The sequence below is a fragment of the Podarcis vaucheri genome (genome assembly GCF_965113315.1).
Source record: "Podarcis vaucheri genome assembly, chromosome: 7".
Lineage (NCBI taxonomy): Eukaryota > Metazoa > Chordata > Lepidosauria > Squamata > Lacertidae > Podarcis > Podarcis vaucheri.
In genome coordinates, this window is record NC_138765.1 from 39,143,964 (window position 1) to 39,161,333 (window position 17,370).

Consider the following 17,370-nt stretch of genomic DNA (forward strand, 5'->3'; position numbering starts at 1 on the left):
TATAGGGTCCAGGTTTTAATAATAATAAATGAATAAATTTATTGAATTGTCGACGCCTGAGCTCGACTCCACATTCAGGCAGGCTAGGCAGCTTCGTCCCGGGCCTAGCCTACCTCGTTAGGGTAAAGAGGGGCAGTGAATATAAGTCATAAATGAAAAATAGGAACTAGAAGTAGAATCTGTCTCAGTGGGAGAAGCCTGTTGTACCCTCAGACTGCAACTCCCGTCGTGGATTACTGAGTTTATTAAAAATAAGTATAGAGCCATGACCACTCGCTGCGTCCTTTTCTTCTTCTCCATGGGATTTAATAGCGCAGCAAGGCCGAGGGAAGGGCCCTGTCATCGTCACCCACTGGCAACAGTACGATCGCACTTCACTCACAGCCTTTTAGGGAGCCTCAACTTTTTCACAAGCCGCGATTAAAAAAGTAAAATCTAAGCGTTGTGTCACTCTACACTTGGTTATCTCTAGGGTTCATATAGTGAGGCACTCTTGCTCAGGAAACCGGATGTGTTCTATGGTAGAAGAAGTACTTCCTGCCCTTTACTGAGGGAGCGCTTGAGCTTCGCCGAAGAGCCATGTCGGACTCGGAGGAATATTCGTCGGAGGAGGATGAAGATTACCTACCCTCAGGTGGGCGGCCCGGTCCCCGCGCTCAGGAGAGGACCGGGCCCGGGTGCTCGGTCCCTCCCCCCAAAAAGAGAATGCCTGGGAGGGCTTCGGACTGGGGTTCCTACGCGCAGAACGCCTCTTACATCCGGGCTACACGTTGTGTTCATCACGTGACAGCAGCCCCGGCTCAGCAAGTTGAGCTGTTGAATGAGGTGGACGGAGTTTGAAGGGGGTGGAATGGGCTGGACCACTTCAGGCTACAAATGGAGGAGAGAAATCAACGTTTCAGTGCTCTCTTATTGTTGTCGTTTTTATTTTATTTTTATTTGTTGTTATTATTTTATTGCCTTTATATCCCACTTTTTTCTCCAAGGAGCTCAGGGTGGTGATATTTTCTCCCTCCTTATTTAAGCCCCACAACAACCCTGCGAAGTAGTTTAGCCTGAGAGGCAGTGACTGACACAAGGTCGCCACTTGTGAGCCTCATGGTTAAGCGAGGATTTGAATCCTGATCTATCAGGTCTTAAAAGGTAAAGGGACCCCTGACCATTAGGTCCAGCCGTGGCCAACTCTGGGGTTGCGGCGCTCATCTCGCTTTACTGGCCGAGGGAGCCGGCGTACAGCTTCCGGGTCATGTGGCCAGCATGACTAAGCCGCTTCTGGCGAACCAGAGCTGCTCATGGAAACGCCGTTTACCTTCCCGCTGGAGCGATACCTATTTATCTACTTGCATTCTGATGTGCTTTTGCTATTCCAACACTAACCACCACACTGGTTTTCCAGTGAGAAAAACCCTTTGTAAGTAGAAAGCTAGGACCACAGAGTGTTTCTTGCTGATGTGCTGTTTTTCTCCTTGCAGGGAGCTTTCACCATTTAAAAAAAAGTTACCTTTTTTTGGTAACAGTATTAAAGTGACATCGCACTATAAGGCTAATAACAAAAATGTTTTTGAAGTTCATTTTTGTTAGGTTGCTGTGTGATATTATTATGTTTAGTTTTTCTGAAAAGACAGCTAATAAATATAAATAATAATATCACAATCCTTTTGGTCATGTTTGATTCAAAGGCTTAGAATCCTACTCTGGACTTGATTTATTCCAATCAAACACACTCAACAAATATGCAGGCAGTAGCTTCTCTAAGGGTGAGACATAAACCTTTTGATGTGTAAGAGTGCAGTGTACCTCCAATTTTAATTTAGAAAAAGAATATCTAGGATTTTACATTAGAATAATAAGGAATGGTTTCTTTATGAAGTTGACATAAAGGAATGCAAGACCATGGGCAGGAGTGGAATATTGAATGATAAGAGTTGGGTGGCCCAGAAGGACCACTGTAGTACAGAATACTGCCCAACTGCAATCCCATAGGACCCTTTCCCCATATAACATGCAATCCCAGCCTAACTATTGCTGCAGGCACAAAATCTGTTCAAATGATTAGTTTTGATAACTAAAGCTGTGTTGATAACAGGTGAAGAGTACAGTGAAGATGATGTAAATGAATTGGTTAAGGAAGAGGAGGAGGAGGAGGAGGAGAAGCCATCACACAGGGAAAAATGCAAGAAGAATTCCAAGGAGATCACATGTCGGTAGGCACCAGCTTCATTTGATGTCAATGGAAGTGAGTGAGCAGATTAAGAACCCTGTGGCTGGCTCTAGGAATGTACATATTTGGTTCTGCTTATGAAGAAATAGCTCAGGTCAAGAATCATGCCTTCAGAATAGGTGGATCCTTAGAGAGTGATGACAGTGGAAGAGGGAAACTATCAGTAACACAGCCAGCTCAGCAACAGTTCTCAGCCGGTTCAGCAAGGAGCTGGCTGAGAATTCCCCCAGTTTTCTCTTTCATATCTGCCTAGGTTTTCTTCTTTATCTGAGATAGTAGCCATTAAAATGGCTAATTATACCTTGACTGAGTTTTTCACATTCGTGTCTCCATTCTTGTTTTTTTTTTCATTGTAGGGGTTGCAGTGGTGCATGGGATACTGACATACTGTCATTTATCAAGCTTTCAGTCTTAACTCATGATTCCACATTGCAACTACTGGGCTTTTAAAAGATCACTACCGCAAAAGTATAATGTAGGCAGTGGATGTAAATCATTTGCTAACGTGAGTATGGTTTGGTGACATTCATTCCTAGGAAAAGGAACAAAGGATGTGGCCTCTTCTTAGAACCAGGTGGAGGAGAGGCATCAAAGGATGATGAAAGCGACAGTGAGGATGGCGAGTCGGCAGAAAGCAATCCACACATGAAAGAAAGTGATAAAAGACAAAAAGAGGATGCTTTGTGGGCCAGTTTCCTCAGTGATGTGGGCCAGAAACCAAAAGCACCTCCTGCAGTTCAGGCATCTGGCTGCACACAGAAAGACAAGGTGAGAGGGCATGTGTCATTCAGGCATTGCACTTTGGAGAGGGCACAATAGGGGTAGTATATTGCCTTTGATAATTAATGTCTGCAAGACATTTGGGTTTTCAACTGATCAAAGACGTCCAGAGCAAGGGAGATTCCACACAAATGTCCATTCAGGGGTGGTCGTTGTTGATTCTTTCTGACTATCCTGGTTTGCTCTTCCAAGAAAGTAGATCAGATTGATGATGTTACAGTGGTATCTGGGTTTATGAACTTAATCCATTCCGGATGTCTGTTCTTAAACCAAAACCATTCTTAAACCGAGCGTGCTTTCTCGAATGAGGCCTCCCACCGCTGGTACCCTTCCACCGTTTGGATTCCATTCTTAGACCGAGGTAAACTTCGCAAACCGGGACACTACTTCTGGTTTTGCAGAGTTCGTAAACCGAATAGTTTGTAAACAGGCTGTTCTTAAACCCAGGTACATACCACTGTATAGAGATTACTGTAAGAAATGGGAGGAGAGAGAGAGATGGAGGAAGGTAGTTAAGGTAGATCAATACCAGTTTTGCCTGGAAAGAAATTTACAAATGGTGCCATGAATGCCATTATTTGCAACTTAGAAAAGTCTTCAGAGTACCCTTGCATAAATGGCATTATATTAATCAGGTCTTTAAAAGTTTCAAAGGATAGTTCATTTGAGGTTTGAGATCTTGGGATGAAGAGGCCTGTTGTTCTTTTTCATGACTTTAAGCAGGAAGTAGTTGAACCCATAACATCTAGGCATGAGATTTGTTGATGTCAGGGAATGGCCTGAAGACGAGGACTGGGGAATGCATTCTATGGCAGACCAGCTTCTCTCCGATGGAGAGGGGGAAGAATTCCCCCACCCCCCGCTCATCCACAGCATGTTCGTAAGCAGAGAGAGAGAGACAGCTGAACAGTTTAGGGAGGAGTTACCCAGTTATGAGATAATGACAACAGAACCAGAAGGGAGAGGGAAGCTAGTTGAGACGTCACTTGAGAGTGTGTGAGGGGGACCCCCTCACCACAGACTTGGAGGTCTGAATGTATCAGAGAGCAAAGGAGTCAGAGGAAAGGAGGAGCTTTCCGTTGGCACCTAAAATGCTGCAGAAGTCAGAAGGAGGATTAGACTAGCCAACTGCCCTCCTTGCGGAGAGCTGTGTATTTGTGCTTACAACATGATGCTATAATAAAAGGACTATAAATCTATCAACTGCTTGTTAATTCTTATCTGTGAAGCTACTGAAGGGAGAGAAGGACTCTCCACACCTGACAGTTGTGTTGCAAAACTTGGGGTTCCAGATCACACTTGTTTTCATGCTTGAATTACCAGGGGAAGTGAATTGTCATTGGAAAATCAAGATTAGATAGGAGTAAAGTTTGAATGGAAGTGGAAGCTGATGGCAGAGAAGCTACTGTTGGTATTGGGCATGGCATTGCAAATCTAGAACATCTGAACTTTAATGAACGTGAAAGAGAATTTGGGCTGGCTCTGATGTTTGACAAATGTGGTTTCTCATAATTTTTTTGGCTAGCCAGCTGAAGAGAAGAATTCATGCAAACCTCAGGAGGTGGTAGAGGGATCTAAGAAGAGCAAAGTTGCCATCACCAAAGTCTTTGACTTTGCAGGTGAAGAGGTGAGGTGAGTTTGGCCTCTTGCCTTTCTAGCCACAATGAGCCATATCCCTGGTCCTTTTTGAGCAATTGCATTTAACTGTTTGCCTCAACTGTGTCTGAAAATATCAACAGTATTTTATTAAAATATGCATATCCTTATTTCTGTCCCACTATAGGGTCCCCAAAGCATCTTAGCAACATTCACATGAAGATTTAGGTTTCAGTAGAACAGAAAAACTAAAAAAAAAAAAAGGCATCAAAACAGCAACATAATGGGTGGATAAGACAGGACCACTAGACGTCCTCCAAACACAAGGCTGAACAGTGCTGTCCCCAATGGGTTATGAAAGGTTGAGGGGGCAGAGAATTTCACAGTAGGGACACCACTGGCAAAAAGCTCTTGACCCCTGTATGCAGATATTGTGTGTTAGAAGGGACCCTGGGTTGTATTTCTAAACCATCTAACGACTAGAGCAGGGGTCAGCAAACTTTTTCAGCAGGGGGCTGAAACTTTTTCAGCACTGTCCCTCAGGCCTTGTGGGGGGCCCGACTATATTTTGAAAAGAAAAAAAAGATGAACCAATTCCTATGCCCCACAAATAACCCAGAAATGCATTTTAAATAAGAGCACACATTCTACTCATGTAAAAACACCAGGCATGCCCCACAAATAACCTAGAGATGCATTTTAAATAAAAGGACACATTCTACTCGTGTAAAAACACACTGATTCCCGGACCATCCGCCAGCTGGATTTAGAAGGCGATTGGGCCGGATCCAGCCCCCGGGCCTTAGTTTGCCTGCCCATGGACTAGAGTGTGTTGGCAGGTTCATATAAGAGGAGACAAGTCTTCATATATTCAGGCCCACAGCAATTACCTAGTGATATAACATTGACCCAGGGCCAGGAACTGGATAAAAATTAACTCTGCCTTGTCAACAGGAGCTGCTGCACAACAACAGAACCTTGCTTCTGTTTCATGCTTCAAAATTCCCATTGCTTGTCTGGACTTTTTCCTGCATTGATATAAAAGTGGTCTAGACACCCCCCTCCCCACATTAACCACTGAAATATCTAAAGAGAAAGTCTTCTCAGCAAAAGCGAACAATAATTTCTCATCCTGACACAGATAGCACTAAATGTGTTATAAGCCCCTGCACTGATGTAAATTGAAAGAGTGTGCAGTAATTGAACCAGTTGTTTTGCATAGGAATTAATCTATCAGACTCTCGACTGTAATTAATGACCAGAAAGAAAATCTGAAAGCAATGAGACAGTCTCATCAACAGCCAATATTCTAGATGTCTGCTCTGACATGAGAAATTATGGAGGTTCCAAAGTACCTCACCCTTTGCTTAAGCCTGCCTGGAAAATGCCAGAGACTTTCGTATCTCATTAGAGAAAGGAGGTGAGCAGAAGAGTTTTCCAGATCAAACCAAGGGCTCATCCAGTCCAGCATTCTGCTTCCCACAGTGGCCAGCCAAATGCCTTGTGGAAGGGAAAAAGCCGGTTTTAAAGGCAGTAGGTCTTCTCTGATGTTTCTTCCCAGCATGTGATATTCAGAGGCATTGCACCATACAGACATAAAATAACCATATGACAGGGTACACACAGGTCCCGCTTTCTGAACACAATAGGTTCATAGGAAATTGTTCCTTAAGCGTGCATTTGCATAAGAAGCTGATGATTTCCATTACTTCCTATGGAAACATTTATAATGTGTGATTTTTCTGTTCTCTTTTGCCCTTCCTCCCCCCATAGTTTGTGCCTGAAGTGGCTTCCAATCTGCAAAAGCCAAACAAAGGAAAAACTGATTAGTCTGATCTCTCCCTCCCTGTGTTTTCTTCCCAAAATGGCTGCCCATGACCAGCAAAACACAAACAAGTATGCAACTGAGCAAACTCCCACTGTCTGGATATCTGAACCAGCCATTAGGGTATAATTCTTTGTGATTGGTTAACTGAGATTTTGAATAACATGTGTCCCAATAGCAGGACCTGCATGTACTGGTAATTGTTCATTTTGACTAGTCTTTATCTAGTTTATATGTTCTGTCCTGATTCCACGGGGAAAAATCTTGGACTCCTATCAGGGATGCTGCCAAGTTGCAGTTTATAAATAAGAGTGTTCCTCCTGTTGCAAACCAGAATTATGCAAATATACCCTATAGTTACTACATATTCCATTTATGAACAATCAAAAACCAAATGCAACCTGTTATTCTTAGCGTACGAGTGCTGATTGGATTTTTATCCAAACCTTGGCCATTCTGCAAGACCTCTATCGTCAGTCCCAAAAAGAAAAAACACAGCTCCCAACTGATCTTAATTTATATTTGCTGTAACAATTACTCCCTTAGACACAGTAAGTGTAATAAATTGGAACTGGAAACAGATGCCATTTAATTGTCAGTGACCTTATAAATGAGCAGCCAGGACTTGGTATTGCTTGTAGTGTTTTGTTGGGATCCTTATTGCACAGTGGTTACCTGTGGAGGGGTTGGCTAGATGGGGAGTACTTGGTCCCGGGAGGCTTTAGTAAATAGCCAGTTCAGTATGAATCAGTAGCCTGATGCTTTGGTTTAAAGGGCAAATGGAATCTCAGTTTTCTTAAGACACACTGTTTCAGGGCTTGGCAAGTAGTACTGTTACTGATGAGACTTGCATTACGCATAGATTACCTGAGCCTGTAATTCAAGAAAGATATTGACAGACTGAAGAATATTCCGAAGAAGATAAGATACCTTGAAAGCACATTATATTTGGAAGAAACTTGAAGGAACTGTTCATGTTTACCCTAATGAAGAGGCCACAGGGAGGGAGTATGTTGACACTTCATGTGTTTAGGAAGGAAGGGAATCATTGTTCGCCAGGTCCACTGAGGATACTCCAGGAAGTAACAGGTTTAAATAACAGGAAGGTAGATTTCGATTAAATGTTGAACAGAACTTCCTAAGTAGATGATCACTTCAGCAACGCCACAAAAACCATCGTTCTAGGGATATTGTAGATTCTCCTCCAAACTTTTTGAAGATGGTGTCTGTTGAGGATGCCAAAGCAATAGATTTTGAACTGAAGAAACTACACTGTCATGGATGAAGGAAAAAATGACTGCATAAAAATGGGTTAGATAGCATATCTGAGGATGGATTATTTGGCTTGTATTTTTTCCCTGGACATTTTCTTGGTAGGAATTAAATTTATGAATGACTTTTGGAATTAATATGAAAAAGCTGTATATGAATTAGTCTGTTAGCTGTGACAGCTAACGTTGGTATGTTCACTGGCCAGTAACCAGATGCTGTGGATGAACTGGGTGGATACCACAATCGTGCTCTGCTTGTGGGAAAGATTAGCTCCTCGAGGCATCTGACTTGCCACTATTGAAAAGAAAGTGCTAGGCCTTTTTGCCTTACTTAGCAGGATAATTCTTTCATTCCTATGGTCTTTTTCACTATGCCTCTAGAAGTTCGATGCTTGGTGGTTGTCTGTTTCTTAGCTGAGAAGAAATGTTTTAAGAGGGCTGTGCATCTTCAAAGCTGAGCTGTTGAGAAGAGTCACCCAGTGAACTTCATGGCATACCAAGAACTTGAACCCAGGTCTCTGTAGTCATTGTCTGTAACACCACACCGCCTCTCACAACATTATGGCCACCAGCTGCCTCTATAGTTTCTGCTCTGCAGAAACTTCCAGCTTTAACATATGGCTTTGGTATTCTTCCCTCTCCTTGTGGCAGGGTCACAAAGGAAGTCGATGCTACGTCTGAAGAAGCCCGGTTCTTTCTCAAGCAGCAAGAGCAGAAGACTGTCGTCCCAGCATCCTCGCCTACTGTTTCTGGGTAAGCCCTAGCCGCCTGGTCCTACAGCTCCAAAGCTTCTGTGGACATTATAATTCTGCTGGGAGATTGTAATGCTTGCATCTTTGGTGTCGGCAGGTTCTTGGGACCTCTGTACTCATCAATGAGTTGCTTGGATTCTACTTGTGAGACTTTCCCTTGCTTGAGTCACCCTCGGGGGAAGTAAATGAATGAATGATCTAGGCAGGGTTTCCCAAAGTTGGGTCTGTAGCTGTTTTGGGACTACAATTCTCATCATCCCTGACTACTGGTCCTGCTAGCTAGAGTGATGAGAGTCTAAAAACAGCTGGAGACCCAAGTTTGGGAAGCCCTGAGCTAGCGCATTCTTGCCAGGGGAGGAAGGAGGTTTCACATTCAAATCACAGTGAGCTCTCATCCATGAAGGAACCTGAGGTCTGCTGCCATTCTCCTTGAGAGGACAAGTGGCCCCTGAAGAGGTTCTATGGCTGCACACAATATTCTGGCTACTTCCCTCTTGAGCTGAAGTGCATTGTTTCTGCCCTTCTCTCTTGTATCCTGTCTTTCAAGCTGAAGTTGCAAGCTTGACAATTTGAGGCCATTGCAGAAAGTGCTTCCTGGTCTTAATAAACAGTAACCATACAAATGGAGTGTGAGTACTTGGCAAGAAGTTGTGATGGTAGAACCAGACATACAAAAAGCATAAATAGCCATGTTATTCCATTGTGGTGGTGAGGAGTATAAAATCCACAGTAGGACAATTTTATTAGGACCAACCCAAATCACTCAAAATGTCTTCAAGTTCTCTATTGTTTTTATTATTTTGAAATATACTCTCATTGTTCTGGGTTTGTGTGTATTACTGTATTTTGTTTTGGTATGATTAGCTGGTCATGCTCTCTGTATATCAACCATGATAGCTGCAGGGATGAAGGGTGATATAAAAATATTTTAAATGGTAGGATGTTGAGCAAACTTTTGAATTCTGCAGAACTCTCCTTCAAGCTGGATGATAGGCAAGATGGGATGCTCACCCCCCCAATAAAGTGGGCATGCCATTAAAGCAATGTCATTTGCAGGTTGAAGCAGAAATGTAATAATTTATTTAATAACACAATATGCCATTCAGTATAAACATTCTCAACCATAAAACAGTTGTAAAATAAGTGTTATAAAGTTATGCATTGACCCCAAGACTGAAGACAGTGTTTGACACCTAAGGTTATAAGTTTTACTCTGAGCAGACCCTTTGGGATCACTGGACTTCGGCTGTATTCCAAGCACAACTCTACTTCTGAGTAGAGAAGCTTAAGCTTGTGCTGTAATAAGGCCAGTTGACATCAAACAATCAACTTAACTTAGAACAACCTGTAAAGAGCAGATTTGAGCATTGCATGCCACTGGACTCCCATATCAATGAGCATTTACCCCATTTCTAAACTAGCCTTCCATCACTTAAGATCCCAGGGTGGTTTTTGCAACGCAAATATTAACAATACATATAGAACAACTGAAAGCCATGTAAAGTTTGGTTTATGGATGCAGGCATCTGGGCGCCAAATTCCTGTCCTGCTAAAGCCTGCACATAACTCCAGGCAAGGGTCTTGATGGAGCTGATAGCTCTTCAGTTCCATTGCTGCGTAATAGTTGAATCGCACCTGCACTGTGGACCTGCTGCTACACAGTGTGAAGGATTCCTTGCTAATAGTTAAATGAAATGTTCTCAGATGTTGGGTTTTAAGATGAAGGAGTTTGGTTGTGGGTTGGGAAAGTTCCACCTGCCCCCTCTCCCTGCCATGCTGTAATCCTGGCAGGTCTGATTGTTCCCACCATTCAAGCTGCATTAGCCAGCGCACAGTGACTCCACTTTGGGAACAAAGGTTCCATTTTCAGTCTAGATTTCCCTGCTTTTGTAACCCAAATTCAGTGTGCTAATCACAGCAGAGGCTATGAGAAAACAGCTCCGGTAGCAATATTGTTAGAGCCTGGCCTTTCTGTTTGGGCTTATTATAGAGTTGCTTGCTGCTAATAGCAGCCTTGGTCTCTCACTCTCATCTTGGTGTTTTCCAAAATGACAGCCCTGAGTTTGTGACCTCTGTGGCCTCTTGTCACCTCCCAGGTTGCTGTGAATTGTCAGCAGGTGAAATTCAACATTAAAGCAAGTTGGGCAGCTTCCTTTTCCTTAAGCATGGACTGGATTGAAGGGTCAGTCTTACATAAGTTGAATCAGTGCATCAGATCAGTGGCCTGTTACAAGATGCATTCCTTTCTAGCATTTGAGAGGTAAAGACATGCATCTTTGCTTCCAGGAGCTCCCTTGAAGCTTTGGTTTATGTATCTCTTTTGGTCTTCACCCTGCTTTGTGCTGAGAATTCAGGAACCACTCCAAGAATTATATTGGATCACCTAAAGAGGTCATGGGGTAATCGAAGCCTTCTGCTGTAGCTGGAGAAGCCTCTTGATTTCTCCTGTATATATGCTGATGCTGCCGTCTGTCTCAGAGCAGAAAGCTCTTCAGGAAACAGCCTGGGTTGGGATTGTATCCTTCAGGGGCTGGGCTGCGTCTGGCTCCATGAAAAGATGGCCACATTTCCTGCTGTCAACATCCACTTTCAATGCCTGTGTTAATTCTGCTGAACTGCTGCTTTCTTTCCTGGTGGCAGGGGGGCAGTAGAAAAGAGGTGCAGAATCTGTGGCTGGGCTGCAGCTTCCATCATCCCTGGGGGTGTCTGCCCCAAAACCTTCTGTCACAGGGATATCATCATGTTTATAGACTTAATTTTGGAGCAATTTGAAATATTATCTTTTGGCACTAAGGCATGTGGTGAGATCAAAGTGTGGTCCCTGTTTGTTTGCAAGAGAGTCCTCTTCAGCACCCATGGAGCGGGAAGCTTCAGGTTTTTGGTGTGGAGAGATATTTTTTTAATGGATCACAGCCACCAGGGGGCGCAGAACCACTCTGAGCCATGAAATCAGTTACTGTCCAGGTGATGTCATTTCGTCTACAGATTTAATAGCAATTAGAAAACTCTTTGTCAGGCTAGAAGAGGCCTCATTCCTCTGCATGTCCCTCCAAGAGCTCTAACAGCACTTCAGAGGCCAGCTGCTCCAAAAGTCCCACAGCCAGTTTGAGCAGGCTGCTTTCCAGACAAATCACCTTCTTCTTTGCTCTCTGTGTGCTGTGCTGTAGTTCCTATTAGCCTGCTGCATCACCCTGAGAGCTCACGTCAAGAGGAGGCCTCTTGCTGAGAAGACTGCAGCCCTTTCAAAACACTGTCTGCTAGCAGCTAGAAATGCCATTAAATGGAGTGGAGACCTGGAGTCTCAACCAAAAGCCTGAGTGCTAGACCTTTGGGCCAGCACTTTGCTCCTGTGTGCGTGGCGCTGCTTGGTCTCATTTGCTGCCCTTCTTTGGAAGGGATATGGCTGGAAGCACACCCCTGTTCCTGAGCGGCCAGCTGTGGAAGCCATTTCCTGTGGTTTGAGACATGGATGCTTCTTTCTGCTGTTTTTGGTGGAAGCAGTGCTCTTTCTCTGGATTAGCACTCCCCCACTCTCCCTGCAATCCCAGGGATTTAGACCCTTCTGCTGTGATGCTGCGTGTCGATTCCACGCCAGACCCGGGCAAGGCGTAGCCATTAGGAGGGAGCTGATTGGGCCAGGCCTGGAGGGGGAGGGGCCAGGCAGGGAGCATCTGTCCTTCATTTAGCTGCTCTGTGCTTTGTGGAGGCTGGGAGGGAGCACAGCTGCAGAGCACCAATTCTGCAGGCACCAGCCAAAAGGGGAGCTTGGAGCGGCTCTGAAAAATGTGCCTTGGAACAAAATATGGCTCCTGTAACGGCAGGCGTTTTGCCCTGAAGCACAGCGGTGCACTTTGAAAAGAGCAACGCTGGCTTGGTTGAGAACTTTTGGGGGGGGGCGTGCAGGGAGAGCGACAAGGGACTTGGATTCGGGAACCAGCCAGTCTCAGTAAAAGTTGGAGCCCTGTGCTGTACGCTGGACCAGAAAAGTGTCCTCTTTCAGCAACCAGGCCCTTCAGATGTTGTTCTAAACTTATTATCTCAGCTGTGAAAGTCCAATGACTAGCCATGGTCTTAAACAGCAGCTGTTTGGCAGAGGATGAGAGTGAGATCCTGATGATAGTTGCTGTGCTGCTCATGAGAAAGGGCTTCTCGTGTTACCTTGGGCAGGTCACTCATTGGGCTTGTTTTCCAGGCAGGGCACGTTTCCCATCTCGCAAGTGCCAGAGACCTCTTTCTGGGAGACTGGCTGTCCTCGGGCTTCTCATACCTTTTCTCAGCACACCTAATCACACAGGATTGTGCGGAGGATAATAAAGAAAATGGGGAGAGACAGGGGTGCTCATCTGAGGAGCTGGGAGAAGTGGTGAAATTAAAAACGTTGCAAACTAGGGGTGGCTGACCTATGGCCTTTCATATATTTCTGGACTCCTTCTCCCATCATCACCCCTGCCATCTGACTAGGGCTGACTCTGCCCACACCTGAAAGGCCACAGGTTACAAGCAAGAAAGGCTACAGGTCAGCCACCCTTGTTACAAGCAAGCATTTAGCCTGGCTGTTGAACTGAACAGAGACATCTGGATTGTGTTTCAAATTTTGCACTAGCTACACAGGCAGCAAGGAGTGCAGAAAGAGTGAGAGTGTATTGTTGTACACCTTGAGGCCCTGAATTTGGACAGAATCTTGAAAACAAAAGGGATGGAAACTGTTTTCCTCTGACTCATTGTTTTCCAGTAAAATATCCTGAATGCTGGCCTTAGCCGTCCATGGTTCTTTCCCCTCGGCCTTAGAATGCAAGTCGTTTCCGCTCTGACTTCTCAGAATGGCCCCTGATTGGCAGAAATGAAGTTATCCCAGGAATGCAAATAAACTGCAAGCTACAGACTCTGCTGACGGGGTTCATGGGAGTTTGCAATACCGTTTCCACGTCTGCAGTGACAGATCTGCAGAGGCCCCATTAAGGCCGCGTGGCGTTTCCTGCACACCCTGGGAGTTGGAGGGCCATGCTGTTTCGTTACTTAAGGGCTAGAATTTCCCACTGGGCAGATGGCTGTGATGTAGACTCTTTTCCAGGACTGGGCCTCATTCATTAGGAGACTTCTGCTGTCCAAAGAACTGGCTTCAGAAACTCCAGTGACATTTGAGAAGCAGTGGAGGATTCTGCTTTGGTGGTGCTCGGAGCAAAGGAAAGGGAGGCCCAATAATCAGTGTTCAGACGTTCTGCATTTTTTGTAAAGCCTTCCCACGGCACTCCAAAGTTGTGTGTTGGCAAGGCAAGCTGACTGTGCACCTGTGGGCACTTAATAACCTCGTGACTCACTTCCTTGTGGAAAGTTGGAGAGGAAAAAGTAAAAAGTTTTGTTAGCTGCAGGCAGACTTTTGACATTGTTATCATAAGTGCATATATGTGGCAATAGTTTTATCAGAATGGACCATGGGAGGCACTTTGGTTCAAGAGCTAGATGGACTTTTGGATGGTGAAGCCTCTTTGTGCTATGGATTATTCTTCTCTCTGTGCTCCATTTGTAAAAGGAAGCAAATAGGAGCCTTGTTTGTGGGGTGGTTGTTGTGGCTACATTTTATTTATGTGCTGTTTTTTGGCCCAAAGCTATGAGCAGCATATTGAAATTAACAGACTATACAGTAGAGTACAGTAAAATGCTGTAAAGAAATCCACAAACAATTGATATAAGACACCAGAGTAGCAACCTAGGAGGGCCAGGGGAAGGCCTTCCCAAGCTCATGGATTAAAGGGTGCTCTCACCTATCATACATCCCCACACACGTGGGGAATAGACAAGACCCTGGGGAGCTGCGGTTGGGTAGAGCTGTAGGTAGCACTGGGCTAGAGACTCCAGTGACCTAACATGTACTCCGACATACACTGGGGTTTCCTAATGCTGTAACTGAGAGGAGGACTTCAGGCTCTATGACCTGAACAAGTCCAGTGTATAATTGTCTGGATGCATCCATCAAGTGTTAGGTTCTCAAAAGATGCTGTGCAGATGCCTTCAGCCATCTTCCTCTTCTCCAAGGGACTTAGAAGTAGTGACCATAATACTTAAGACTTTATAGTGTACTTTAGCATGTTCAGATGGTTTTGCATATATTCTCCAGTAACCCTTAACAACAGCCCTTTAAGTAGACTGGTATTATATCTCCATATTGGGAAGTCACCAGCCTGATTCACTCTTCATGTCTTAGGCTATGACTCCCATCAGCCCCTGCCAGCAGCTCTGATGGGAGGTGTGGTTCAAAACATCCGGAGGACACCAGGTTGTGAAGACTGGTAGAGAGTGCATTGGTGGCAGAAAAGAGAGTTGAACCACAGCTCATTCCCTAAACTGCTGAGCTACTGCAGATAATGACGGCTTGGGCCCACCTGTAGGAATTTTCACCTGCAAGGGGAAGAGCTGCCAGGTTGCTGGACTCTGGAGGAGCTCTGCATCCCCCACTTGGGCTCGTCTGCCTTGTTTTGCTGGGATTTCCTTGAACCTCCCTTGTAACCTGCCTTCTTGTCTCTGCCAGAGTGAAGCGGCCGAGTGGCATGAACAGCCTCCTGGGGAAGATAGGCACCAAAAAGCAGAAGCTCAGCACCCTGGAGAAATCCAAGCTAGACTGGGAGACCTTCAAAGAAGAGGAGGGCATCGGGGAGGAGCTGGCCATCCACAACCGAGGGAAAGATGGGTAAGAGGGCAGCATCCTCCAGCAGGCATAGCAGCATATCTTTTCCAGGGTTTTGACATTTGTGGTTCTTTACACAAACCTTGAAGCTTCAGATAAATACTTCAAGCAGGGAGCAGATTCCCAGCTGTCCCTTTGGTCTGGCACTGCCTGTCCCTGTGACATCAGGGGTGGGCAGTTTTTAAGCTGGTATCAACTGTGTGTTTTTGCTGGAAGTTTAAGGTCCACCAGGCAGAGCCTGGAAACTGGCCAGTGGAACAACACACAGTAATATTTTATAGGACTGGAATAGAGAGACCTATAATGCAGTTAAATTGGGAATTAGAAACCCTTGCTGAGCTAATGCAGATCGCCCAGGAATGTACCAATAATAGATCCCGGGGCACCCCAGTGTATTCCACACACATCTCACCACCAGTGTATCTGCAGTGAGCTCCAAGTTTGTGAAACCAGAACACTCTTGTTCTGGCCTGGCCTGGTTTTGCAAGAGATGAGGAGGATCTACACAGAGAGAGGGAGAGAGAGAGAGAGAGAGAGATTCTTCAGCTGCTTCTCATTATGGTGTTATGTAGGGCAGGCCCCACAGGAAATGCCCCTTTGGTTTTGATCTGTGTGCCTGGCAGTATGTAGGACAGGCCATGTGAGAGCCGTGGGGTGTTTGCGGAAGGAGAGATAGGTGGCCTTGTGCTGCCCCACTGAGTTATGGCAAGGGGTTGATGAGGCACAACTGAAGGTTCCACAAAAATGCACTTGATTTCATTCGTGCTTGTCTCCAGTGTCATTATTGGAAATTATTTATAGCTTGCAATTAGTTGGACAATTTGGGTTATTTTGTTGGGGAAGGAAAGTCAAGTGAAGGACTTTAGCTCTGCCTGATTCTTAATCTTTCCCACTCTCTTAAATCCATGTGCAAAGTTGTTGCCCAAGACATGTTGCACATGGAACAGGCTGCAAGAACTTACTGGCGACATGGGAGCACCAGTGCCCACCATCTGCCAGGGGAGCCTTGTGCAACAATGACTGCCTGGGGCTGAAAAAGCAAGGTGGCACTTGAGGCAGTGAAGCCCCTGCAAGGGCAGCAGCAACAGGGTCTTTCCGTAGTTTATTTCCTGGCGTCAAACTGGAGGCCAGACTGGCTTGTGTTTTGGTGTCTCTGGAGCTAACCCACTGCCTCCTTCTCTGCAGGTACTTGGAGAGGAAAGCGTTTCTGGAGAGGGTTGACCACCGGCAGTTTGAGCATGAGCGAGACATACGCCTGAGCAACATGAAACCTTGAGACTGCTGCAGAGCCCAGTCCGAATCATGCCTCTGATCTGGCTAGCCTCAGAAGGCAGCAACTCATAGAGTTACCTATATGGATTTTCTTTTTCACCACACTAGTGAATAGGTGAATGGAGGTCGCTGTGGCAGGTGATTTGCCTGCCAAAGGGCTGCTGTGTGCAGGAGACACCAGAGTGGTTCTGCTGGGCGCTTGTCAGCAGCTGTGGTGGAGGTTTTCCAGATCTCCCTGCTCCTGGTGGTTAGGAGGGGCAAAGCAATCTTTATGCTGTGGCAGTAGCCTGCTCATGCCCGCTGCCTGGGCACCACTTCCCTGGGGCATCAGCTCCATGGGTCTCCCAAGGGCTGCAGACTCACAGAGCACCTCCGTGCAGCTGGAGGGCTTTTCTTCCCAAGGACACAATGCACTCATGCATTGTGTCTGCATTAGGCCCATTAACCCACTTTCTGAAGACACTTCCTCTTCTCCCTGTGGGATCTCCGCTCTCGTTTTTTGGTAAACACTTTCACCAGGATTTTTTTTAAAAAAGCAAGTCCTCTGTCATGCTCTGCACGAACATCGGAGGAACAGCAGCGTGCATGTGAGGAAAGTCGGCATCCCTTTGTTCCTTTGAATAAAGCGTAAAAACTTTATTGTCGGGTGTGTCATTCTTCATCCATTGGCAGGGAACCTTAAGACAACTCCTTTTATCAAAGCAAAGGCTGGCTGCTCGGACAGAGTCCAAACCCGTTCTCACAACCTTGATCCTATGTGCTAGGAAAATGCATGTGGAAAGCTGTAAGCTGTCTTCAACATGAGGAGCAGGACCTGGTGCATCATTTGGTGCTTTTTCTCCCCATAATCCCCTATGGGGATTCACTTGGAGACCACCTGGAACTCAGGTGAACGTTGATCAGCATTGGGAACTGGCGCGTGTGTGTGTGTGTGTCTAAAGTCCACGTTCTTGTAGAGAACATAACCAATA

At 45.5% G+C, this 17,370-nt stretch overlaps 1 protein-coding gene across 1 annotated transcript; it reads left to right on the forward strand.

Moving 5' to 3' along the window:
* Positions 1-482: 482 nt before the first annotated feature.
* CFDP1 (craniofacial development protein 1) lies at positions 483-17,038 on the forward strand. Its single transcript, XM_082233520.1, has 7 exons — positions 483-634; positions 2,087-2,204; positions 2,758-2,989; positions 4,527-4,633; positions 8,345-8,446; positions 14,972-15,130; positions 16,313-17,038. The coding sequence occupies exons 1-7, from the start codon at positions 580-582 to the stop codon at positions 16,401-16,403; spliced, it is 864 nt and encodes a 287-aa protein (XP_082089646.1). The 5' UTR covers positions 483-579; the 3' UTR covers positions 16,404-17,038.
* The last annotated feature ends 332 nt before the right edge of the window (positions 17,039-17,370 follow it).

Excerpts from the sequence above, each read along its gene's own strand:
- CFDP1 (XM_082233520.1), top strand. The coding sequence starts at position 580 with ATGTCGGACTCGGAGGAATATTCGTCGGAGGAGGATGAAGATTACCTA. Across the intron at positions 2,205-2,757 it reads TCCAAGGAGATCACATGTCG|GAAAAGGAACAAAGGATGTG; the intron begins GTAGGCACCAGC and ends ATTCATTCCTAG. Across the intron at positions 4,634-8,344 it reads TTTGCAGGTGAAGAGGTGAG|GGTCACAAAGGAAGTCGATG; the intron begins GTGAGTTTGGCC and ends TCCTTGTGGCAG.